The sequence below is a fragment of the Heterodontus francisci genome, chromosome 6 (assembly GCF_036365525.1).
Source record: "Heterodontus francisci isolate sHetFra1 chromosome 6, sHetFra1.hap1, whole genome shotgun sequence".
NCBI classification, from domain to species: domain Eukaryota; kingdom Metazoa; phylum Chordata; class Chondrichthyes; order Heterodontiformes; family Heterodontidae; genus Heterodontus; species Heterodontus francisci.
In genome coordinates this window covers 1,136,211-1,162,998 of record NC_090376.1, presented here as the reverse complement: position 1 = coordinate 1,162,998, position 26,788 = coordinate 1,136,211, and the positions used below count along the sequence as shown (strand labels likewise).

General features: G+C 53.4%; 1 protein-coding gene across 5 annotated transcripts in view; it reads left to right on the top strand.

Annotated features, from left to right (window-relative positions):
• The window catches only part of LOC137370901 (tripartite motif-containing protein 2-like), a 134,573-nt gene extending 113,622 nt beyond the window's left edge, over positions 1-20,951 (top strand). For 4 of the 5 annotated variants that reach the window (XM_068032756.1, XM_068032754.1, XM_068032752.1 and 1 more), the window contains 4 exons: positions 643-823; positions 8,861-8,931; positions 9,218-9,358; positions 20,311-20,951. In XM_068032756.1, the coding sequence (XP_067888857.1) occupies positions 643-823; positions 8,861-8,931; positions 9,218-9,358; positions 20,311-20,463 (546 nt within the window). In that variant the 3' untranslated portion in view covers positions 20,464-20,951. The remainder of the gene's footprint in view (positions 1-642; positions 824-8,860; positions 8,932-9,217; positions 9,359-20,310) is intronic. The other variant, XM_068032753.1, reaches the window with a different exon arrangement.
• The last annotated feature ends 5,837 nt before the right edge of the window (positions 20,952-26,788 follow it).

Sequence of the window (26,788 nt, the reverse complement as noted above, 5' to 3'; positions counted from 1 at the left end):
CTCCCTCTTTCTCTCGTGTCTCCCTCTCCCCCCACTCTTTCTCCCCTCTCCCCCCACTCTTTCTCCCCTCTCTGTCCCCCACTCTGTTCCCCCCTCTCTCTTCTCTCTCTCGCCCCCCCTCTCCCCGCACACTCTCCCTACTCTTCTCTACCCCTCCCTCTCTCCCCCTCTCCCTACACCCCTTCTCTCTCTCTCTCTCCTCCTTTCCCACTCTCCTCCTCACTCTCCCCCTCTCTCCCCCGCTCTTTCTCACTCCCTCTCTCTCTCTCTCACACAGACACAAACTCTCTGTCTCTCTCTATCTCCCACCTTCTCACTGACTCTCTATTTCTGTCTCCTTATCTCATGGACACTCTCTTTCCCTCTCTCACCCTCCGCCTCTCTCCCCATGTCTCTCTCTACCCCTCACTCTCGCTCCTCTCCTCTCTCTCCCTCTCCATGTCTCCCCTTTTCTCTTGCTCCCTGTACCCTCTCTCTCTTTCTCCCCTTGCCTGCCCTCCCTCTGCCCCCCTCTCCCCCTCTCTCTCCCCCACTCTCCCCCGTCCTTCTCCCCTTCCCTCTACCCCCACTCTCTCTCTTCGCCCCCCCTATTCACTCTCTCCCTTCCTCTCTCACTGACTCTCTCTCTGTCTCTCTCCACAGGGTAAGATTGGTGCTGGGAGGCTGCTCGGACCAAAGGGCGTGGCTGTTGACCACAATGGCCACCTGATAGTGGTGGATAACAAGGCTTGCTGTGTCTTCATCTTCCAGTCCAACGGGAAGCTGGTGACGCGGTTTGGAGTGCGTGGCACTGCAGACAGACAGTTTGCAGGTATACTGGACGGTAATAAAAGCAGCCAATCACCTTCTCTAAATTGCTCTTTGGTTCAGATGGACGATGGGAAGCTTGGCACCAGATCCGGGATTTCTCTCCTGTTGCTTCACTGATCCGTTCATTCCCTCTGGTCACTTTCTGGGAATGGTCAGTCGGACTGGACCTTTCTCCTGGTTCCCAGTCGGATGGGCCTTTCCCCCGGCTCCCTGGCGGACTGGGCCTTTCCCCCGGCTCCCCGGGGGACTGGGCCTTTCCCCCGGCTCCCCGGGGGACTGGGCCTTTCCCCCCGTTCCCCGGCGGACTGGGCCTTTCCCCCGGCTCCCCGGGGGACTGGGCCTTTCCCCCCGTTCCCCGGCGGACTGGGCCTTTCCCCCGGCTCCCCAGGGGACTGGGCCTTTCCCCCCATTCCTCGAGCGACTGGGCCTTTCCCCCCGTTCCCCGGGCGACTGGGCCTTTCCCCCCGTTCCCCGGGCGACTGGGCCTTTCCCCCCGTTCCCCGGGGGACTGGGCCTTTCCCCCCGTTCCCCGGGGGACTGGGCCTTTCCCCCCGTTCCCCGGGGGACTGGGCCTTTCCCCCCGTTCTCCGGGGGACTGGGCCTTTCCCTCCGTTTACCCGGGGGACTGGGCCTTTCCCTCCATTTACCCGGGGGACTGGGCCTTTCCCCCCATTTACCCGGGGGACTGGGCCTTTCCCCCCATTCCCCGGCGGTCTGGGCCTTTCCCCCCGTTCCCCGGGCGACTGGGCCTTTCCCCCCATTCCCCGGGCGACTGGGCCTTTCCCTCCATTTACCCGGGGGACTGGGCCTTTCCCCCCGTTCCCCGGGGGACTGGGCCTTTCCCCCCGTTGCCCGGGGGACTGGGCCTTTCCCCCCGTTACCCGGGGGACTGGGACTTTCCCCCCGTTGCCCGTGGGACTGGGTCTTTCCCCCCGTTCCCCGGGCGACTGGGCCTTTCCCCCCGTTCCCCGGGCGACTGGGCCTTTCCCCCCGTTCCCCGGGGGACTGGGCCTTTCCCCCAGTTCCCCGTGGGACTGGGCCTTTCCCTCCGTTTACCCGGGGGACAGGGCCTTTCCCCCAGTTCCCCGTGGGACTGGGCCTTTCCCCCAGTTCCCCGTGGGACTGGGCCTTTCCCTCCGTTTACCCGGGGGACTGGGCCTTTCCCCCGGCTCCCCGGGTGACTGGGCCTTTCCCCCGTTCCCCGGGGGACTGGGCCTTTCCCCTAGTTCCCCGTGGGACTGGGCCTTTCCGCCGGTTCCCCAGGGGATTGGGCCTTTTCCGTGGTGCCCTATGAGACTGGGCCCTTTGCCCATCAGCCTCCTCGGGGTTGGTTGTTCAAGGTGCTGATGGCAGTTGAGGAGTTTGGGAAGGGTCAGGATTCCAAATAGGTTAGGGGTCTGGAAACTGGAGATTGGAATTCAGCCATGTTGGAGTAGGAGGAGACCATTCAGCCCCTCGAGCCCGTCCCACCATTCAATGGCTGATCTGTGACCTAACTCCGTATATCTGCCTTTGCCCCATATCCCTTAATACTTTTGGTTAACAAAAATACATCAATCTCAGATTTAAAATTAACAATTGATCCAGCATCAGTTGCTGTTTGTGGAAGAGAATTCCAAACTCTATCACCCTTTGTCTGTAGAAGTGTTTCCTAATTTTACTCCTCAAAGGTCTGGCTCTAATTTTTAGACTCTGCCCCAGTCCTAGACTCCCCACCAGCGAAATAGTTTCTCTCTATCTACCCTATCTGTTCTCCTTTATATCTTGAAAATTTCAATCAAATCACCCCTTAAAAATCTAAACTCCAGGGAATACAAGCTTACTCTGTGTAACCTCGCCACGTAATTTAACCCTTGGAGTCCAGGGATCATTCTGGTAAATCTGCACTGCACTCTATCCAAAGCCAATATATCCTTCCTGAGGTGAGGGGCCCAGAACTGTTCACAGTAACTCCAGGTGTGGTCTAACCAGAGCTTTGTAAAGCTGAAGCATGACTTCTACCCCCTTGTATTCTAGTCCTCCAGATAAAAAGGCCAGAATTCTATTAGCCTTTCTCATTATTTTCTGTACCTGTTCAGGACATCTTAATGATCTGTGTACTTGGACACACTCCCCTACCCCCACTCCAATTCTCTTTGGACCTCCACTGTTTCGAGCTTTTCATCAATTAAAAAGTACCCTGTTCTATCCATTTTAGGGTCAAAGTGGATGACCTCACATTTTCACACAGTGAAATCCATTACCACTGTTGTACCCATTCACTTAATCTATCAATGTTTCTTTGTAATGTTACACTTCCATCTGCACTGCTTACAATACCCCCATCTTTGTCTCATCAGCAAGTTTGAATATCAGCTTTCTATCTCATCTAAGTCATTAATAAATATGGTGAATAGTTGAGGCCCCAACACAGATCCCTGTGGGACATCACAAGCCATATTCTGCCAATTAGAGTACCTGTCCATTAACCCTAATCTCTGTCTCCTGTCACTCAGCCAACTTCCTAACCAGGTCAATAACTTGTCCTCAATTTCATCAGCTTCAACTTTAGCCAACATTCTCTTATAAGGGGCTTTATCAAATGCCTTCTGGAAGTCCAAATAACATGCACAGACATTCCCCTGTCCATCACTCCAGTCACCTCTTCAAAAAAGTTCAATGAGGCTCATCAGGCATGACTTATCCTTTACAAATCCATGCTGGCTCTCACTGATCAGCTGAAAATTTTCAAGGTGTTCAGTCACCCTATCCTCAACTTATAGACTCTAATAATTTCCCAACAACTGATGTTATGCCAACTGGTCTATAATTTGCTTGTTTTCTTCTGTCACCTTTCTTAAATAACTGAGTAACATGTGCTTTTGAAGATTATAGTTAGGAAATCTGCAGTATTCTCTCCTACTTCCTTTAAAATCCTGGGATGGAAACCATCTGTTGCTAGGGATTTGTCACTCTTTAGTATCGTTATTTTCTTCATTAATATTGTTTTGTGTATATTAATTTGGGTGAGTCCCTGTCCCTGTTTTAGTATTAATTTCCTTGGGATTTCTGGCATGCTGATCTCTTCCTCTACTGTAAGTACTGACACAAAGTAACAATTGAGCATGTCTGTCATTTCTGTATTTTCATTGTCAAAATCGCTGTTATCAGTTTTCAAGGGGCCACGTTGTTCCTGACCACCCCTCTTTCTAATATTGTAAACATTCTGTGTTGATTTTGGTGTCGCTGCAAGTTTCTGTTTCAAATTCTCTTTCTGTATTTCTTGCTCTCTGTTTTATCATCCTTTGCTGTTCTTTGTATCTTTCCCATTCGCTGGGATCTGTGCTATTTTTTTGCACTTTTCTTTGCTTTTTCTTTTAGGTTTATGTTGTCTTACCTCTTTTGTTGTTCATGATTGTCTTTTTTAACAAGTTCGTACGTTTTGGGGTGGTGCAATGGTTAGCACCGCAGCCTCACGGCTCCAGTGACCTGGGTTCGGTTCTGGGTTCTGCCTGTGTGGAGTTTGCAGGTTCTCCCTGTGACTGTGGGTTTCCTCCGGGTGCTCTGGTTTCGTCCCACAGCCAAAGACTTGCAGGTTGATAGGTTAATTGGCCATTGTAAATTGCCCCTAGTGTCGGTAGATGGTGGGGATGTGGTAGGAGGTATGGGATTAATGTAGGATTAATATAAATAGGTGGTTGTTGGTCGGCACAGACTTGGTGGGCCGAAGGGCCTGTTACAGTGCTGTATCACTCTATGACTCTAGGTATAAACTGGTTCTGTACCACATTAAATTCTTTTTCTGAACATCTCCCCCGATCATCTTCTGTTTTATCCATTAACAGATCTGCCCAGTTTACTGTGAACAGTCTCTGTCTCATCCCATTGAAGTCAGCCTTGTCACAGAAGGAGGCCATTTGGCCCATCGTGTTTGCACTGGCTCTCCGAGTGAACAATTCACTTAGTGCCATTATCCCGCCTTCTCCCTGTAACCCTGCACATTCGTCCTTTTCATATAACAGTCTAATTCCCTTTTGAATGCCTAGATTGAACCTGCCTCTATAGTATAAGGAACTGAAAGGGTTAATAAAAGCAAAATACTGCGGATGCTGGAAATCTGAAACAAAAACAAGAAATGCTGGAATCACTCAGCAGGTCTGGCAGCATCTGTGGAAAGAGAAGGGTCACTGACCCGAAACGTTAACTCTGCTTCTCTTTCCATAGATGCTGCCAGACCTGCTGAGTGATTCCAGCATTTCTTGTTTTTGGTTGTGAAAGGGTTAATGTTGGAGACAATGAGAACAACCCCTCCCACTCTAGTGATGGTATAACAGTCACATGGGAATGGCTTGGGAAGAAGGGAGTAGCAGCACGAAGGATGCTAGCTAGAGAGGCTTGAGGAGAGTGTAAGTAGAACTGTGTAAATAATAAAAGAATTATTAGTTGACCTTATCCAGACTCTGAGACTTTATCAACAACGCCCTAGCTAAGCTACTACTTCAACAACAACAACATACAACATGGTGGCACCAGTTAAAATGACCAGAAAGTACTGAGAACACCCTACCTCATGAAGTAGTGCCAGGAGAACAGATTTCATCAGGGGGACTGCAACGAGCAACAGAGCTGCTCCATAGCCGAAGAAGATGCGTACAGTTGGTGAGTCAGTTGTACAGGCATTCAGACTGCACCACAGAAGTGAGGTGGTCTGCAACAAAACATCCAGGTCCAGTGATTGGGTTCTGAGTTACAGTTCCGGGCGATGGTCCAGGATTGGATGAGAGAATTTTAAAAGGGGCCATTGCTGGTTAGAAAAGCAGGAAGCGAGGCCAATCTCACGTGAAAAGCCGATACAGGAGTGGGGAGGAGTTGGCAGCCATTGCTCAGCCAGACATGGAGAAAGAGCGCGAGAACTTCCAGAAAGTGCGGGAAAACCCCAGAGAGCGCGTGGACACATCCATTAAAGCCAATACAATTTAAAAAGAAAAAACACCCTAAAAAGCCTAACAAAGCCTCAGAAAACTGAATGGATTCAAAATTTGGAAAGCCTGAAAGCGATCAGGAAGGATCCAATCAGGTTCAAAATTGGTGCTTATTGAGATAAAGATTGCGATGAGGTAGGATTGCTTCCCAGCTGCAATAAATCAGAAGCAGAACAAGTAAATATCCTTTTATACTCTACGGGTTTATTTGTGGATGTTGTGTTTATGAGGCAAGGGATAAATGAGGCATCTGATAAATTTGAGGATGTGTCACAAACATTTGATTAATATTTCAATTTATGCGTAGTAAAATTCTGGAAAGAGCAAAATTTAACAAGTGAGTCCAGATGATCGGCGAATCCGTAGGTTCTTTTATAAATGATCTGCACAAATTGGCTGAAGGATGTGACTATGGAGAATTAAAGGCAGAACTGATAAGAGACCAAATAGTTGTTGGACTAGCTGATGAGTTTTTATCAGATCTCTTACAGTCGAAAGATGACCTTACACTCGAGAAGGCAATTCAGATTGTACGACAGGGAGAAGTCCGAAGACAAAATAGAGCCATTCTGTGGGCGGAAGAGAAACATTGGATTAGAGGAAATCCAATGACTGTACAGGTCTTGAAGCCAAAGACGGAGAGGCAATCTATAGAGAAGATGCCACACAGAGGTGAGAAGGTGCATGACACCAGGACACTGTGCCAGCGCTATGGAGCCAGGAAGACCCACAGATGGAAGCAGTGTCCTGCTAGTAAAGCAGAATGTTTCAACCACAAAAAGATAGGCCATTACGGGAAAATGTGCCAGAGCAAGACCTCTTCACTCAAAAGCGCAAAGCAAAAGACCTTCACACAAAGAGCGGTAAATGAAATGCATCAACTTCCAGCAGAAAAGGAACCAGGAGATTTCGTAGGAGAAATTAATGACCCAGATCAAGGATTTTGGACGGTGGACATTTATGTAAATGGAAACCTAATGAATTTTAAACTGGACAGAGGTGCTAGTGTTACAGTTCTGTCAGACCAAGAGCCATGGAGACATTGCCTACAACTGGCGGGCACACAGTTCCATGTTCCAGGCGGGACCCAACTGAAAGTGAAAGGGAAGTTTCAAGCAACTCTTCAATATAGAGGAAGACAAATTATGGAAACCTTATACATCCTGCAAAACCAAGAATTTTCCCTCCTAAGCAGAAAAGCATGTTTCGACCTGTATCTATCAAGAAGATTGAGAAAGTCCAATAGGTAAACAGCTGCTTTCAAACTGACTACCTAAAACTTTTCTCAGGTCTCGGAAGACTCAAGACAGAGAATAGAATCACACTTAAAGAAGAAGCTAGACTGATATGGATCATTACACCCAGAAAGATACCACACCCTTCGATGAACCAAGTTCAAGACTGGCTGGAAGAGATGACCAGGATGGGAGTCACTTCTCCTGTTGCGCCACCCACGGAGTGGTATTCAATTATGGTTCCAGTGACAAAATAAAATGGCATTCTTTGTATCTGTGTGGATTTAACACAGCTTAACAAAGCAGTGGCATGTGAAATTCACCCAATGCCAACAGTGGATGACAGCTTAGCAGGAAGAATAAAAAAGCAGAGTATTACTTAAATGACTGCAGAATTCCAAGTTGCAGAGGGATCTAGGTGTTCTAGTGCATGAGTCACAAATAGTTAGTATACAGGTACAGCAAGTAATAAAGAAGGCTAATGTAATGCCTTCCTTTATTATTAGAGGAATTGAAAATAAATGTAAGGATGTTATGCTTCAGTTATACAGGCATTGGTGAGACCACATCTCGAATACTGTGTGCAGTTTTGGTCTCCTTATTTAAGAAAGGATGTAAATGCATTGGAGGTGGTTCAGAGGAGGTTTACTGGATTGATACCTGGAATGAGCAGGTTGTCTTATGAGGAAAGATTGGACAGACTGGGCTTGTTTTCACTGGAGTTTAGAAGAGTGAGGGGAGACTTGATTGAAGTATTTAAGAACAGGGCTGCGTGTATTAATATATGTAGCTTCCAGTACGCACAAATAATCCACAGTGTGCTAAGAATTTTGCTGAGAACCAATTTAAGATCGTCAGTAGGGCTCACAGTGTGGCACATTTGCGCGTACTGGAAGCCACATATATTAATACTCAGGGCCCTGTTCTTTGAAGACAGAAAGAACATGTACAAACATTGTGCCTGTTTCAGCTAAACAAAATAAGTGTTAGCCATTTGCTGGTTCATTCCTCAGGGCAATGCCTTGACTAATCAGAGTCAAGCTGCCTGGTTTAAATTTCAAACAAAACTTGGCAGTTAATGGTCAGTCACCGTAAACTGGTGCATTCTCCATGGCAACGCCTCTACCAATCAGAGTTCACTTGCCAACCAATCAGCACTCTCTTCTCATGCAGTATAAGTTGTTGTTTTCCCTTACATTGGTTATTCTTGCAGATTGTCCTGATGAGTGCAAGACAAAAACCTTGGACAACATGTCTCTATTTTCAGTCTAATAATGTCTTATCTACATCTAGAAATGTAGAATCATTGGTACTTCATATTTCTCCCTTTCAAACATTACATTCAATTCAATCATATTACGTCTGCCCTATTTATCCTTTCCACTAGCAGTCTGTTCCCAGCCTGGTTCAGGTGAAGCCCGTCCACATGGAGCAGCTCCTTCCTGTCCCAGTACTGGTGCCGCAGTCCCATGACATGGGACCCCTCTTTCCACACCACTCCATCAGCCACATGTTCACCTCCCTAATCTGCTTATCCCGAGGCCAGTTTGCACATGGCTTGGGTAATAATCCAAAGATTATAACCCTTAATTTAATTCCTAGCTCTTACTTCCTGATACTCTCCAAATACGACCTCTTGCCTACTCTTCCCAATGTTGTTGGTCCCAACATGAACCACAATGACTGGATGCTCCCCTTCCCTCTCCAATATCCTGTCAAGCTGGTTCAAGATGATCCTCACCCTGGCACAAGGTGGGCAGCATAGCATGTGGGACTCTCGATCCTGCTTCCCAAGGATGTTATCTGTGGGGATGTCATTGAGGGATTCTGCTAATTTTTCTCCATCTGTTGTAGGGCCGCACTTTGTTGCAGTCAACAATAAGAACGAGATTCTGGTGACCGATTTTCACAATCACTCAGTGAAGGTGAGTTGAGACTTGATGGTTGCATATCTCCCAGCTCCTCAGTACAGCATTATCATTTCCCACTGGTCCTTGTCCCAAACGCAACCCTGAACAAGGGACTGTGTCCCACACATGGAGCAGGAAAGGTGGAGACTCCATCCGATGCCGGTCCTGCGAGGTTTTGGGTTGCTGTGGGTTCAGGGCCTCGGTCCTCACATCAGGCCTGTCCTTGAGTGCTGGCTCCTGATTGATGGATTGATAGATTGACAGCTGTAGGTTGGGATTGACATTTTGGTAACCTGCGCAGGTTTACAACTCCGATGGTGAATTCCTCTTCAAGTTTGGATCTCATGGCGAGGGGAACGGACAATTCAACGCCCCGACAGGAGTGGCCGTCGACACCAACGGGAACATCATCGTCGCTGATTGGGGCAACAGTCGGATACAGGTGGGAATGTGGAGAGAATGTGATTCACTCTATCTAACCCTGTTTTTTTTGCAATGTCGAGGGGGCCTTGATTCCTCAGGCCCCCTTATATACATTTTATAAAATAACTTCATTAAAACAGATAAATAAAACAAAACTCAAATTAAAACTTCATTTTCGGCATTGATGATGCACTCCAGTCCCTGCGGTGCCCACCAGTCGCGGAAGGCCTCAAGCGTGCCGGCGGACACCGCATGCTCCGTCTCCAGGGATACCCGGGCGTGAACGTAACCGCGGAAGAGGGGCAGGCAATTGGGGAGGACGGAACCCCCGACGGCCCGCAGCCTGGACCTGTGAATTGCCACCTTGGCCAGGCCCAGGAGCAGACCGACGAGGAGATCCTCCTCCCGGCCCACGTCCCTCCGCACCGGGTGCCCAAAGATCAGGAGCGTGGGGCTGAAGTGCAGCCAGAATTTGAGGAGCAGCCCCTTCAAATACTCAAAGAGGGGCTGCAACCTCGCACACTCTGTATATATGTGAAACACGGACTGGTCCAGGCCGCAGAAATTACAGGCGGCCTGGGAGTCCGTGAACCTACTGAAAAGTCCAGTGCACGGGACTGCTCTGTGCAACACCCTCCACCCCAGGTCCACGATGTAAAGGGGGAAGACTCCTGCGTAGAGAGACCTCCTCTAGGGTTTCCCCTCGCTGCCAGATGGCAACGCATACTGCCAGGGTGTGTCCGGCCGGCTGACGAGGGCAAAGAAGTAGAGAGTGTGCAAGAGCAGCCCGTACAGGAAACCCCTCCGCACCGATTGGAATGGCACGGAGGGCATTTCCGAGAGGCGGCTTGGGTTGTGCGGTACTGGTTCCCGAGGCGGGTTTCGGGGCCTGGGTCCGATGAGCAGTTCTGGCCGAGCGGGCGTCAGCTCGGCCGGGAGCGCTCTGCGCTCCCGAGCCCCCTCGCTACCCACAGAGAGGGGCATCCCAGGGGCTTCAGCTACGCATCTGCCCACTAATCCTTCCCTGGAGTCGGCCGCCCGGACAGCCCAGGCGTTCTCCTCCGCCGGCGGAGGAGCGCCCTGACTGGAAGCAACCATAAAGAACAAAGAACAGTACAGCACAGGAACAGGCCAATCGACCCTCCAAACCTGCGCCGATCTTGATGCCTGCCTAAACTAAAAGCTTCTGCACTTCCGGGGACCGTATCCCTCTATTCCCATGCTATTCATCTATTTGTCAAGATATGGTACCTGCTTCCACCACCTCCTCCGGCAGCAAGTTCCAGGCACTCACCACCCTTGTGTAAAGAACTTGCCTCGCACATCCCCTCTAAACTTTGCCCCTCGCACCTTAAACCTATGTCCCCTAGTAACTGACTCTTCCACCCTGGGAAAAAGCTTCTGACTATCCACTCTGTCCATGCCGCTCATAACTTTGTAAACCTCTATCATGTCGCCCCTCCACCTCCGTCGTTCCAGTGAAAACAATCCAAGTTTATCCAACCTCTCCTCATAGCTAATGCCCTCCAGACCAGGCAACATCCTGGTAAACCTCTTCTGTATCCTCTCCAAAGCCTCCACATCCTTCTGGTAGTGTGGCGACCAGAATTGCACGCAATATTCTAAGTGTGGCCTAACTAAAGTTCTGTACAGCTGCAGCATGACTTGCCAATTTTTATACTCTATGCCCCGACCGATGAAGGCAAGCATGCCGTATGCCTTCTTGACTACCTTATCCACCTGCGTTGCCACTTTCAGTGACCTGTGGACCTGTACGCACAGATCTCTCTGCCTTTCAATACTCCGAAGGGTTCTGCCATTGACTCTATACTTCCCACCTGCATTAGACCTTCCAAAATGCACTACCTCACATTTGTCCGGATTAAACTCCATCTGCCATTTCTCCGCCCAAGTCTCCAACCGATCTATATCCTGCTGTATCCTCAGACAATCCTCATCACAATCCGCAACTCCACCAACCTTTGTGTCGTCCGCAAACTTACTAATCAGACCAGCTACATTTTCCTCCAAATCATTTATATATACTACAAACAGCAAAGGTCCCAGCACTGATCCCTGTGGAACACCACTAGTCACATCCCTCCATTCAGAAAAGCACCCTTCCACTGCAACCCTCTGTCTTCTATGACCGAGCCAGTTCTGTATCCATCTTGCCAGCTCACCTCTGATCCCGTGTGACTTCACCTTTTGTACTAGTCTGCCATGAGAGACCTTGTCAAAGGTTTTACTGAAGTCCATATAGATAACATCCACTGCCCTTCCTTCATCAATCATCTTCGTCACTTCCTCAAAAAACTCAACCAAGTTAGTGAGACATGACCTCCCCTTCATAAAACCATGCTGCCTCTCGCTAATAAGTTTGTTTAATTCCAAATGGGAGTAAATCCTGTCCCGAAGAATCCTCTCTAATAATTTCCCTACCACTGACATAAACCTCACCGGTCTATCATTTCCTGGATTATCCTTGCTACCCTTCTTAAACAAAGGAACAACATTGGCTATTCTCCAGTCCTCTGGGACCTCACCTGTAGCCAATGAGGATGCAAAGATTTCTGTCAAGGCCCCAGCAATTTCTTCTTTTGTCTGCCTCAGTATTCTGGGGTAGATCCCATCAGGCCCTGGGGACTTATCTACCTTAATGCTTTGCAAGACACCCACACCTCCTCCTTTTTGATAATGAGATGACTGAGACTATCTACACTCCCTCCCCTCGGCTCATCATCCACCAAGTCCTTCTCTTTGGTGAATACTGATACAAAGTACTCATTTAGTACCTCGCCCATTTCCTCTGGCTCCACACATAGATTCCCATCTCTGTCCTTGAACGGGCCAACCCTTTCCCTGGTTATCCTCTTGCTCTTGTTCCAGATTCATATAGATCCCTACAAAAGACAGGCAAATCCCTCAGAGAGGCGCAGATAATGGTCTCTGCAGATAATGGGAGCTGTGTGTCCTCTTAAAGGCAGTGACACTGGCGAAAAAATACGTCGCCAGCGCACACCATCTGGGAGGACGCTCGACGTACCGGTATCTCTGCAGGGTCTGAATGCGGAGGGTCGCAGCCTGGGTGCGGATGCACACCAGCGACTGGCCGCCCTCCTCGATCGGGAGACTCAGGACCGCAGCAGAGACCCAGTGTTTCCTCTTGTCCCAGAAGAAATCGACGAGTTTCTTCTGGATCCTGGTGACAAATGCAGGGGGCGGGGTCAAAGTGACCAACCGGTACCACAGCATGGAGGCCACCAGTTGGTTTATGAGCAGCACTCGACCCCTGTAGGAAAGCATTTGGAGCAGTCCTGTCCAGCGCCCCATCCGAGTGGTGACTTTCACCACCAACTCCTGCCAGTTTGCCGGCCAGGCTTCCTCAGCGGGGCTAAGGTGGACTCCCAGATAGAGGAGGTGCGTGGTGCTCCACGCAAAAGGTGTCATCTCCTCCGGCAGGGAGTCCACCCGCCACTGACCAACCAGGAGTCCGGAACATTTCTCCCAATTGATCCTCGCGGAGGACGCGGCAGAAAAGGTCTGCTGGCAATCGCGCATCCTCCGCAAGTCAACGGGATCTGTGATTGCGAGGAGAACGTCGTTGGCGTAAGCCGAGAGGACGACCCGCATGGCCGGCTCGCGCAGAGCCAATCCCGTCAACCTCCTGCGAAGCAGGCACAGGAAGGGCTCCACGCAGATGGTATACAATTGGCCGGACATGGGGCATCCCTGACGCACTCCTCTCCCAAAGCGAAGGGACGCCGTCAAGGACCCGTTAACTTTGACTAGACACTCTGCGGCGGCGTATAAAAGTCGGACCCGGGCCACGAAATGCGGTATTCGTGATCCACCCTGTCGAACACCTTCTCCTGATCGAGGGAGAGAAAGGCGACCGACTGACCAGTCCTCTGGGAAAGATGGATCAGGTACCGGACCAGGTGGATGTTGTCCTGGATGGACCGGCCCGGGACCGTGTAGGACTGGTCGGGGTGGATCATGTGGGCCAGCACGGAGCCCAGGCGGGTAGACATAGCCCGGGCAAAGATCGTATAATCCGTGCTGAGGAGGGAGACCGGACGCCAGTTTTTAAGCAGGCGGAGATCGCCCCTCTTCGGCAGCAGGACGATGACCGCCCTGCGCCACGAGAGGGGCAGTTCCCCGGTCGCCAGGCTTTCCCTCAGGACCCGCGCGTAATCGTCCCCCAGGACGTCCCAGAACGTCCTGAGGAACTCCACGGTCAACCCATCCAGCCCTGGGGATTTGCCCCTCGAGAGCTGGTGGAGGGCGCCAGTCAGCTCCGCCAACGTGAGCGGAGCCTCCAATCCTTCGGCACCCTCCGGGCTGACCTGCGGCAGGTCCTCCCACAAAACTCTGCGCGCGTCCTCGCTGGACGGATCCGGAGAGAACAACGCACTGTCATAAGTACGGACCAGGAGGCCCATTCCCTCCGGATCCGTGATGGAGGATCCGTCGTCAGCCAGCAGCTGGACGAGCTGCTTCCGGACCCCCCGCCATTTTTCCAGCGAGTAGAAGAAGGGTGAGGCGCGGTCCAAATCTTCCAGGATCTGGATCCGCGACCTCACGTACGCGCCTCAGGACCCTATGAGCTGCAGGTCCCTCAGTGCGCCCTTCTTCTCTTTGTACGCCTGCCACAGGGCCGGGTCCGCGACGGCATGACCGAGGCAGGACTCCAAGTCGAGCACCTCTCTCTCAAGGCGCCCGATCTCGGCTTCCCGCCTCTTGGTCGACCCCTTCACGTACTCCTGACAGAAGACGCGGATGTGAGTCTTGCCCACATCCCACCATAGCCTCAAGGAGGGGAAGCCCCCCTGCTTCCTTCGCCAGTCGGCCCAGAATCGACAGAACGAGTCCCGAAATCGCACATCCTCCAGCAGCCGGCTGTTAAAGTGCCAGTATGCGGACCCCGCCCGCGTGCGGAGCGGAGTGAACTCCGCCCACACCAGGTGGTGGTCCGAGCACGGCACCAGCCGCATGGAGGCCGCCAAGACACGGGAGACGTACGCCTGCGAAATGTGGAGGCGGTCGATTCGCGACCCCCCTCCTCCAGACCTCCACGTGAAGGCGCTGGAGTCGGGATGGAGATTCCGCCAGACGTCCACCAAGTTAAGGGAGCTGATCAGTCCCCTCAACTTCTCCACCGACGCTTGGCCGCGCTGGGGACCGGAACGATCCCCCACCTCGAGGGTGCAGTTAAAATCCCCCCCGAGGATGATGCACTCGCCGCTATCGATGGAGCTCAAGAGAGCGGACACTTCTTCAAAGAAGCGCGCTTGCAACGCGCCGGGCCTGGGCGCGTACACGTTCACAAAGTGGAGCGGCACGCTACCCAGGCGAACGGCGAGGTGGAGCAAGCGGCCCGGCACTAGCTCCTTGACCCCCAAGATCTCCGGCTGAAAAGTCGGGGCCAACAAGATAGCCACCCCACTAGAAATAGGGGTGAGGTGACTCATGTAGACCCCACCCTGCCACTCCAGGAGCCAGGTGGCTTCGTCTCCCGGAACGGTGTGGGTTTCCTGCAGAAAGCTCACCGCGCATCTCCCTTCCCTAAGGACTGAGAGATTGTGAAATCTGCGGTGAGCCCCTCTGCTGCCGTTGATGTTGAGGCTGGCTATGGTTATCTTCATGTCAAAAGAACTTAAAACCCGTCACAAACACCTCACTATGAGGAGGGAGTGGAAGTGCACCTGGCCCTCCACTCCCCCAGCAACCCATTGAGGAACACATTAAAACGGCGCCTCTCAACCAGTTTCACGTCCGCGCGCTTGCCCGCTTTCTTCAGGGCGGCACGGACGGACTGTATGATCAGTGCCAGATTCGACCAACGGTCGAGGGCCAGCTGAACTTTATTGCGGCAACCCCTGCAAGCCGCGAGGATATCCCGGAATTCCGCCGTGGGGATGAGAGGAGATTCGGTGGGAGGCACGAGGGACTCCACCACCTCACTGGCGATGGAATCAAGATCATCCTCCGTGCCCCCCACCGAATCCCCATCCTCCTCCGGGTCGTCACCGCCAGCGGCCGACACATCCACCACACACTGTGGGGCGGACGTCCCGGCCGCGCCAGCTGGTCCCGCCTCCGTCACGATCCCACCCCCAGGATCGATGGCGGAGGAGTCCTCTCTGGGTTCTATTGTGAAACTGGAGCCTGTAGGCACCAGCGGTTCAGGACCCCCCTCCACCTCCATCCCCAGGGCAATGAGTGGTCCAGGGGAGACAGAAGTTCCGGACTCCGGGAAACCAGCCGGAGCCGAGACTGGAGGTGGAGGGAGGAGGCTATCTCCCGCTCCGCCAGCACCCACATGCCCAGCAGATGGGGCAGCATTCTCAGTTATAACTGGGTCGGGTGTCTCCTGGTTGGTGGTGGACTGCGGCTGGGAGGCCCGACCCTCTGGGGCCTCGCCCTCCCCTTCATTCAGGGCACCCGACCCAGTAGCAGTGGCAGAATGGGCGGCGTCCCCAGGCTCCCCCACCACAAGCAGGGCCCCACTTACTCCTTCAGGAGGGGCCTCATGTACCGGGGCCTTCCCCTCCCCTCCATCCTGAGGAATAGGGAGCTCCTGCCCGGACTTTATAGCCTTGGTGGTAGCGGTAGGGGAAACCTGGGGACCCGAGACAGGAGACAGCTCCCCTCCAACAGATGGGCCCTGCGCCTCAGGGCCCCTCATTACCTCTGTGGAGGGGTGCCTTCTCCTCTTTTTCCCACCAGGGCGCAGAGGCTCAGAGACCTCCATATCATCAGAGGCCTCCACCTCCACACTCTCCTTTTTTTTTTATTCACCCTGGGCCTGAGCCCAGCCCTGGGGCAAGTTGACTTCCCGAGATCGGGCTTTGTGCTGAACTCAGACTCGGGTAGTATCACGGTGTCCAGGGGACGCGCCTCTCGATGTTTATTTCTCCTCCGCGCCTTCCTTCCTCTTGGATGGTCACCCCCCTCCCTGCCGGAGGCCGTGAAAACCACAGCCTCCGGTACCGACTGAATGGTATCTGGTGGAGGTGTAGGGGGGGTGGGAGGAGGTGCAGCGTCGCCACCCTGGGCCGCCGAGTTGGAGTTGGCAGCCGGGAGGTTGGGGCAGTTCTTACGAACATGCCCCACCCCCTTACAGACACGGCACCGCACCCAGTCCAAGGTCCAGAAGACGCGGTAGGCCGTCCCCTGGAATTCTACATTAAAGTGGCCCTCTGTCACCTCCTCCCGCGCCAGCTGCATGAATAACTGGCGGCGGAAGGAGTACACGTGTCGGAGGCTGTTCTCCCGAAGACCGAGCGGGACTGGGGTGAGCCCTGTCTGTACCTCCCCCAGATGGTGCAGGTGGGGAAGGAGGAGCTCACCAGGAATGAAGGGCAGGACATTGGATAGAATGAGTCTTTGCGCAGTGGCCTCCAGGGGGTCCACTGGCAGAAAGGTCCCGCCCACGGTGAGCCCCTTACTCAGAGTTAGGGCCACCGCCCGCTCGGTCCTCAGGAATAACACTGCCTTCCCATACATTTTAGAGGCTGCAACAATAGCCGAAGGGCCGACAACCTCGGCCATTGCTTTCACGCATGCCTTGATAGTCATGTTCGGGTGGACGTAGCTCTTGACCCCATGCTTCGATGTTAATAAAGCAAATGGTGACGGGGCAACAGGTGTAGCTGCGGCAGCCGCAGCAGCATATGAACGGGAAGGCCCCGCCACCGGCGAAGAGGGGCTTGCCATGGGGTCGCAGAGCTACGCCCACCCCCAAGAAACAAAGCACACAACAGTTTTCTTTAACACAAGCAATATGATGGGGGAGGTGGGGATGGGAGTAGAGGAGGATAGGGTTGAAAAGGACAAGGAGAGGAGAGGATAGGTGGCCGAGTGATGGAAGAGAGAGAACAGCTGCGAGGATGTTACAGTTCACTTGGTGGTTGGAGCACCTTCCTGCAGAGTCGACACTCCACTCTTCCAGTTAGGGGAGGGCTCTTCGCCCGGGTCGGCCAGAGCCGCCCGGTTCTCTCCCTTTTCTGTTGCTGTATAAAGCTAGTCTTCAGCCGGGCAGCTCCAGCCGTCCCGAGCCACACAGTTGGGGGTGGGGAGGGAGCCCCTTTTGTGCAGGATGGCAGATAAACACAAGACCAAATACAAGGGCTCCCTATAGAATTTTGCAGCCCCACCCCTGGATCTTCCTGTGCCTCCTCCCTCCCCCAACAGTCCAAACAACCAATAGTTCTCTGGTGCTCCAACACCCACCTCTCCAAAATGACTTGCAGGTCTTTTTAATCCTTGAAAAAGTGCAACAGTTCCTCAGTAAATGCAGCTGTCTCCACTCTATAGTCACCTCTTTGCAGTTATTCCACTCTCCTCTCTCCAGTTGCTGCAGTCTCCACTCTCCACTCTGCAGTTGCTGCAGCACAGGTGCAGCTGCTCCCCCTGATTGCTGGCAGGAAGTGCTCCAAATTGCCCAGCCAATCCCCGTTTTTTTTTTCCCCATTTTTTTTTTTCCCTTTTTTTCCAAGGTGGCCTTTATACCCCAGGCCCCTTTTATATATTTTATGTCGAGGGGGCCTTTATTCCTCATGCCCCCTTTATATACACACATATTTTTAAAATAACTTTATTAAAAAACAGAAATAAACAAAAACTCAAATTAAAATGCCATTCTCGGCGTTGACAATGCACTCCAGTCCCTGCGGTGCCCACCGGTCGTGGAAGGCCTCAAGTGTACCGGCGGACACCGTATGCTCCCTCTCCAGGGACACCCGGGCGCGAACGTAACCGCGGAAGAGGGGCAGGCAGACGGGGAGGACGGAACCCCCGACGGCCCGCAACCTGGACCTGTGAATTGCCACCTTGGCCAGGCCCAGGAGCAGACCGACGAGGAGATCCTCCTCCCGGCCCAAGCCCCTCCGCACCGGGTGACCAAAGATCAGGAGCGTGGGACTGAAGTGCAGCCAGAATCCCCGTTTTTTTTTTTTTCTTTTTTTTTGATGGGGACAGTGTAGAGGGAGCTTTACTCTGTATCTAACCCCCTACTGTACCTGTCCTGGGAGCGTTTGATGGGACAGTGTAGAGGGAGCTTTACTCTGGATCTAACCCCTGTGCTGCACCTGTCCTGGAGTGTTTGATGGGGACAGTGTAGAGGGAGATTTACTCTGTATCTAACCCCCGTTTTTTTTTTCTCTATGTCGAGGGGGCCTTTATACCCCAGGCCCCTTTTATATTTTTTATGTCGAGGGGGCCTTTATTCCACAGGCCCCCTTTATATACACACTTATATTTTTAAAATAACTTTATTAAAACCAGATAAATAAACAAAAAAACTCAAATTAAAATGCCATTCTCGGCGTCGACGATGCACTCCAGTCCCTGCGGTGCCCACCGGTCGCGGAAGGCCTCAAGCGTACCGGCGGACACCGCATGCTCCTTTTCCAGGGACACCCGGGCGCGAACGTAACCGCGGAAGAGGGGCAGGCAATCGGGGAGGATGGACCCCCCGACGGCCCGCAACCTGGACCTGTGAATTGCCACCTTGGCCAGGCCCAGGAGCAGACCGACGAGGAGATCCTCCTCCCGGCCCAAGCCCCTCCGCACCGGGTGCCCAAAGATCAGGAGCGTGGGACTGAAGTGCAGCCAGAATCCCCGTGCTGTACCTGTCCTGGGAGTGTTTGATGGGGACAGTGTAGAGGGAACTTTACTCTGTATCTAACCCTGTGTTGTACCTGTCCTGGGAGTGTTTGATGGGACAGTGTAGAGGGAGCTTTACTCTGTCTAACCCCGTGCTGTACCTGTCCTGGGGAGTGTTTGATGGGACAGTGTAGAGGGGGGTGTTGTATTAAAGGACCATGTTTTTGGTCGAATGCACCTTGAGCCACAAATCAGAGGCTAATCGGAAGATTAGATTAGAGATACAGCACTGAAACAGGCCCTTCGGCCCACCGAGTCTGTGCCGACCATCAACCACCCATTTATACTAATCCTACACTAATCCCAGAGTCAGTTGCCAGCATTCGCCAGAGCTGGCGGGCAGCCATAAAGACAGGGCTAAATTGTGGCGATTCGAAGAGACTTAGTAGTTGGCAGGAAAAAAGACAGAGGCGCAAGGGGAGAGCCAACTGTGCAACAGCCCCAACAAACAAATTTCTCTGCAGCACCTGTGGAAGAGCCTGTTACTCCAGAATTGGCCTTTATAGCCACTCCAGGCGCTGCTTCACAAACCACTGACCACCTCCAGGCGCATATCCATTGTCTCTCGAGATAAGGAGGCCCAAAAGAAGAACTAATCCCATATTCCTACCAAACATCCCCACCTGTCTCTATATTTCCCTACCACCTACCTATACGAGTGACAATTTATAATGGCCAATTTACCTATCAACCTGCAAGTCTTTTGGCTTGTGGGAGGAAACCGGAGCACCCGGAGAAAACCCACGCAGACACAGGGAGAACTTGCAAACTCCACACAGGCAGTACCCGGAATCGAACCCGGGTCCCTGGAGCTGTGAGGCTGCGGTGCTAACCACTGCGCCACTGTGCCGCCCTTAAGAGAGCAGCAAGTCCTTTTCCCCCAGTTTCACCTTCCGCTCATAGGTTTGGGTCATTGACAATTTCACATCTATACCCTGCCCATCTCGAAAATGCGGACTTGCAATTTTATTGAAGGTGAGATGATCGTTTAGAACTGTAGTAACCTCATTTAATAATGTTTGTACTTTTAACTGACGGAGCCCAGGAATCCAGGGGTTTGAGGAGGCGAGAGTGGAGAGGCCATGAGGTGAGGGTTGTTCCAGCACAGCTTGTGGGCGTGTTATTACAGCCCCCATCCCAAAGGCCACCCAGCCAGGCCAATGATCAAAGCAGGAAAAACTGCCTCCTTCCCCACCAGTAACCTGATCAACTCCTTGTCTGTGGCCTTTATTGGAGCTCTCTGCAGTGGATCAGCCAGTCTGGTATCTGACCTCTCTCTCTCTCTCTCTCTCTCTCCAGGTGTTTGACAGCTCCGGATCATTCCTGTCCTACATTAACACATCCGCTGATCCTCTGTATGGACCCCAAGGTCTGGCACTGACTTCAGATGGACATGTGGCTGTGGCAGACTCGGGCAATCACTGCTTCAAAGTTTACCGATATTTGCAGTGAAGGAAAGTTCCAGAACTTTGTGGGAGGAGCAATGTGGCCATTCTATTTGCTGTGCAATTCCGTCCAGCACAGGGCAAGCAATGCTCTTGGATTTTGTGTTTTTGTTGTAAATAAAGAGAGAAGCGAACGTCTAATCAAGGCCCAAGGTCAGAGTTCACCAAGGAGAATGCAGCACTCCCATTGTCCAGACAGAGACTGATCACTCATCAGCAACCTTTGTTAAAGGGCCAATGCCCAGAAACCCTGACATCTCCAAACCAGGGGAGGTTGGAGGCTGCAGTGTGGGAATGGACCAATTATAACACGAGGTGCCCAAGCAGTGCTGACTCCCAGACCCAGGGTCCTCTCTCCCTGGGGCTGGACCTGTAACAATGGTAAAGGCAGGTGAGAATAGATGCCCATAGGGCCCAGTGAGAGTCAGAGTGTGTGGAACCCGTACCCCAGTGAGAGTCAGTGTGTGTGGAACCCGTACCCCAGTGAGAGTCAGTGTGTGTGGAACCCGTACCCCAGTGAGAGTCAGTGTGTGTGGAACCCGTACCCCAGTGAGAGTCAGTGTGTGTGGAACCCGTACCCCAGTGAGAGTCAGTGTGTGTGGAACCCGTACCCCAGTGAGAGTCAGTGTGTGTGGAACCCGTACCCCAGTGAGAGTCAGTGTGTGTGGAACCCGTACCCCAGTGAGAGTCAGTGTGTGTGGAACCCGTACCCCAGTGAGAGTCAGTGTGTGTGGAACCCGTACCCCAGTGAGAGTCAGTGTGTGTGGAACCCGTACCCCAGTGAGAGTCAGTGTGTGTGGAACCCGTACCCCAGTGAGAGTCAGTGTGTGTGGAACCCGTACCCCAGTGAGAGTCAGTGTGTGTGGAACCCGTACCCCAGTGAGAGTCAGTGTGTGTGGAACCCGTACCCCAGTGAGAGTCAGTGTGTGTGGAACCCGTACCCAAGTGAGAGTCAGTGTGTGTGGAACCTGTACCCCAGTGAGAGTCAGTGTGTGTGGAACCCGTACCCCAGTGAGAGTCAGTGTGTGTGGAACCCGTACCCCAGTGAGAGTCAGTGTGTGTGGAACCCGTACCCCAGTGAGAGTCAGTGTGTGTGGAACCCGTACCCCAGTGAGAGTCAGTGTGTGTGGAACCCGTACCCCAGTGAGAGTCAGTGTGTGTGGAACCCGTACCCCAGAGAGTCAGTGTGTGTGGAACCCGTACCCCAGTGAGAGTCAGTGTGTGTGGAACCCGTACCCCAGTGAGAGTCAGTGTGTGTGGAACCCGTACCCCAGAGAGTCAGTGTGTGTGGAACCCGTACCCCAGTGAGAGTCAGTGTGTGTGGAACCCGTACCCCAGAGAGTCAGTGTGTGTGGAACCCGTACCCCAGTGAGAATCAGTGTGTGTGGAACCCGTACCCCAGTGAGAGTCAGTGTGTGTGAGACCCGTACCCCAGTGAGAGTCAGTGTCTGTGGAACCCGTACCCCAGAGAGTCAGTGTGTGTGGAACCCGTACCCCAGTGAGAGTCAGTGTGTGTGGAACCCGTACCCCAGTGAGAGTCAGTGTGTGTGGAACCCGTACCCCAGTGAGAGTCAGTGTGTGTGGAACCTGTACCCCAGTGAGAGTCAGTGTCTGTGGAACCCGTACCCCAGAGAGTCAGTGTGTGTGGAACCCGTACCCCAGTGAGAGTCAGTGTGTGTGGAACCCGTACCCCAGTGAGAGTCAGTGTGTTTGGAACCCGTACCCCAGTGAGAGTCAGTGTGTGTGGAACCCGTACCCCAGTGAGAGTCAGTGTGTGTGGAACCCGTACCCCAGTGAGAGTCAGTGTGTGTGGAACCCGTACCCCAGTGAGAGTCAGTGTGTGTGGAACCCGTCCCCCAGTGAAAGTCAGTGTGTGTGGAACCCGTACCCCAGTGAGAGTCAGTGTGTGTGGAACCCGTACCCCAGTGAGAGTCAGTGTGTGTGGAACCCGTACCCCAGAGAGTCAGTGTGTGTGGAACCCGTACCCCAGTGAGAGTCAGTGTGTGTGGAACCCGTACCCCAGTGAGAGTCAGTGTGTGTGGAACCCGTACCCCAGTGAGAGTCAGTGTGTGTGGAACCCGTACCCCAGTGAGAGTCAGTGTGTGTGGAACCCGTACCCCAGAGAGTCAGTGTGTGTGGAACCCGTACCCCAGTGAGAGTCAGTGTGTGTGGAACCCGTACCCCAGTGAGAGTCAGTGTGTGTGGAACCCGTACCCCAGTGAGAGTCAGTGTGTGTGGAACCCGTACCCAAGTGAGAGTCAGTGTGTGTGGAACCTGTACCCCAGTGAGAGTCAGTGTGTGTGGAACCCGTACCCCAGTGAGAGTCAGTGTGTGTGGAACCCGTACCCCAGTGAGAGTCAGTGTCTGTGGAACCCGTACCCCAGTGAGAGTCAGTGTGTGTGGAACCCGTACCCCAGTGAGAGTCAGTGTGTGTGGAACCCGTACCCCAGTGAGAGTCAGTGTGTGTGGAACCTGTACCCCAGTGAGAGTCAGTGTCTGTGGAACCCGTACCCCAGAGAGTCAGTGTGTGTGGAACCTGTACCCCAGTGAGAGTCAGTGTGTGTGGAACCCGTACCCCAGTGAGAGTCAGTGTGTGTGGAACCTGTACCCCAGTGAGAGTCAGTGTCTGTGGAACCCGTACCCCAGTGAGAGTCAGTGTGTGTGGGACCCGTCCCCCAGTGAGAGTCAGTGTGTGTGGAACCCGTACCCCAGTGAGAGTCAGTGTGTGTGGAACCCGTACCCCAGAGAGTCAGTGTGTGTGGAACCCGTACCCCAGTGAGAGTCAGTGTGTGTGGAACCCGTACCCCAGAGAGTCAGTGTGTGTGGAACCCGTACCCCAGTGAGAGTCAGTGTGTGTGGAACCCGTACCCCAGTGAGAGTCAGTGTCTGTGGAACCCGTACCCCAGAGAGTCAGTGTGTGTGGAACCCGTACCCAAGTGAGAGTCAGTGTGTGTGGAACCTGTACCCCAGTGAGAGTCAGTGTGTGTGGAACCCGTACCCCAGTGAGAGTCAGTGTGTGTGGAACCCGTACCCCAGAGAGTCAGTGTGTGTGGAACCCGTACCCCAGTGAGAGTCAGTGTGTGTGGAACCCGTACCCCAGTGAGAGTCAGTGTGTGTGGAACCCGTACCCCAGAGAGTCAGTGTGTGTGGAACCCGTACCCCAGTGAGAGTCAGTGTGTGTGGAACCCGTACCCCAGAGAGTCAGTGTGTGTGGAACCCGTACCCCAGTGAGAGTCAGTGTGTGTGGAACCCGTACCCCAGTGAGAGTCAGTGTGTGTGGAACCCGTACCCCAGAGAGTCAGTGTGTGTGGAACCCGTACCCCAGTGAGAGTCAGTGTGTGTGGAACCCGTACCCCAGTGAGAGTCAGTGTGTGTGGAACCCGTACCCCAGTGAGAGTCAGTGTGTGTGGAACCCGTACCCCAGTGAGAGTCAGTGTGTGTGGAACCCGTTCCCCAGTGAGTCGGTGTGTGTGGAACCCGTACCCCAGTGAGAGTCAGTGTGTGTGGAACCCGTACCCCAGTGAGAGTCAGTGTGTGTGGAACCCGTTCCCCAGTGAGTCGGTGTGTGTGGAACCCGTACCCCAGAGAGTCAGTGTGTGTGGAACCCGTACCCCAGTGAGAGTCAGTGTGTGTGGAACCCGTACCCCAGTGAGAGTCAGTGTGTGTGGAACCCGTACCCCAGTGAGAGTCAGTGTGTGTGGAACCCGTTCCCCAGTGAGTCGGTGTGTGTGGAACCCGTACCCCAGAGAGTCAGTGTGTGTGGAACCCGTACCCCAGTGAGAGTCAGTGTGTGTGGAACCCGTACCCCAGTGAGAGTCAGTGTGTGTGGAACCCGTTCCCCAGTGAGTCGGTGTGTGTGGAACCCGTACCCCAGAGAGTCAGTGTGTGTGGAACCCGTACCCCAGTGAGAGTCAGTGTGTGTGGAACCCGTACCCCAGAGAGTCAGTGTGTGTGGAACCCGTTCCCCAGTGAGTCGGTGTGTGTGGAACCCGTACCCCAGTGAGAGTCAGTGTGTGTGGAAACCACACCCCAGTGAGAGTCAGTGTGTGTGGAACCCGTACCCCAGTGAGAGTCAGTGTGTGTGGAACCCGTACCCCAGTGAGAGTCAGTGTGTGTGGAACCCACACCCCAGTGAGAGTCAGTGTGTGTGGAACTCGTACACCAGTGAGAGTCAGTGTGTGTGGAACCCGTACACCAGTGAGAGTCAGTGTGTGTGGAACCCGTACCCCAGTAAGAGTCAGTGTGTGTGGAACCTGTACCCCAGTGAGAGTCAGTGTGTGTGGAACCCGTACACCAGTGAGAGTCAGTGTGTGTGGAACCCGTACCCCAGTGACAGTCAGTGTGTGTGGGACCCGTATCCCAGTGAGAGTCAGTGTGTGTGGAACCCGTACCCCAGTGACAGTCAGTGTGTGTGGGACCCGTATCCCAGTGAGAGTCAGTGTGTGTGGAACCCGTACCCCAGTGAGAGTCAGTGTGTGTGGAAGCCGTACCCCAGTGAGAGTCAGTGTGTGTGGAAGCCGTACCCCAGTGAGAGTCAGTGTGTGTGGAAGCCGTACCCCAGTGAGAGTCGGTGTGCGTGGAACCTGTACCCCAGTGAGAGTCAGTGTGTGAGTGACCCATACCCCAGTGAGAGTCAGTGTGTGAGTGACCCATACCCCAGTGAGAGTCAAGGTGTGTGGAACCTGTACTCCAGTGAGAGTTAGTGTGTGTGGAACCTGTACCCAAGTGAGAGTCAGGGTGTGTGGGACCCGTACCCCAGTGAGAGTCAGTGTGTGTGGAAGCCTTACCCCAGTGAGAGTCAGTGTGTGTGGAACCCGTCCCCCAGTGAAAGTCAGTGTGTGTGGGACCCGTACCCCAGTGAGAGTCAGTGTGTGTGGAAGCCTTACCCCAGTGAGAGTCAGTGTGTGTGGGACCCGTACCCCAGTGAGAGTCAGTGTGTGTGGAACCCGTACCCCAGTGAGAGTCAGTGTGTGTGGGACCCGTACCCCAGTGAGAGTCAGTGTGTGTGGAACCCGTACCCCAGTGAGAGTCAGTGTGTGTGGAACCCGTACCCCAGAGAGTCAGTGTGTGTGGAACCCGTACCCCAGTGAGAGTCAGTGTGTGTGGAACCCGTACCCCAGAGAGTCAGTGTGTGTGGAACCCGTACCCCAGTGAGAGTCAGTGTGTGTGGAACCCGTACCCCAGTGAGAGTCAGTGTGTGTGGAACCCGTACCCCAGTGAGAGTCAGTGTGTGTGGAACCCGTACCCCAGAGAGTCAGTGTGTGTGGAACCCGTACCCCAGTGAGAGTCAGTGTGTGTGGAACCCGTACCCCAGAGAGTCAGTGTGTGTGGAACCCGTACCCCAGTGAGAGTCAGTGTGTGTGGAACCCGTACCCCAGAGAGTCAGTGTGTGTGGAACCCGTACCCCAGTGAGAGTCAGTGTGTGTGGAACCCGTACCCCAGAGAGTCAGTGTGTGTGGAACCCGTACCCCAGTGAGAGTCAGTGTGTGTGGAACCCGTACCCAAGTGAGAGTCAGTGTGTGTGGAACCTGTACCCCAGTGAGAGTCAGTGTGTGTGGAGCCCGTACCCCAGAGAGTCAGTGTGTGTGGAACCCGTACCCCAGTGAGAGTCAGTGTGTGTGGAACCCGTACCCCAGAGAGTCAGTGTGTGTGGAACCCGTACCCCAGTGAGAGTCAGTGTGTGTGGAACCCGTACCCCAGAGAGTCAGTGTGTGTGGAACCCGTACCCCAGTGAGAGTCAGTGTGTGTGGAACCCGTACCCAAGTGAGAGTCAGTGTGTGTGGAACCTGTACCCCAGTGAGAGTCAGTGTCTGTGGAACCCGTACCCCAGAGAGTCAGTGTGTGTGGAACCCGTACCCCTTTGAGAGTCAGTGTGTGTGGAACCCGTACCCCAGTGAGAGTCAGTGTGTGTGGAACCCACACCCCAGTGAGAGTCAGTGTGTGTGGAACCCGTACCCCAGTGAGAGTCAGTGTGTGTGGAACCCCTACCCCAGTGAGAGTCAGTGTGTGTGGAACTCGTACACCAGTGAGAGTCAGTGTGTGTGGAACCCGTACACCAGTGAGAGTCAGTGTGTGTGGAACCCGTACCCCAGTGAGAGTCAGTGTGTGTGGAAGCCGTACCCCAGTGAGAGTCAGTGTGTGTGGAAGCCGTACCCCAGTGAGAGTCAGTGTGTGTGGAAGCCGTACCCCAGTGAGAGTCGGTGTGCGTGGAACCTGTACCCCAGTGAGAGTCAGTGTGTGAGTGACCCATACCCCAGTGAGAGTCAGTGTGTGTGGGACCCGTACCCCAGTGAGAGTCAAGGTGTGTGGAACCTGTACTCCAGTGAGAGTTA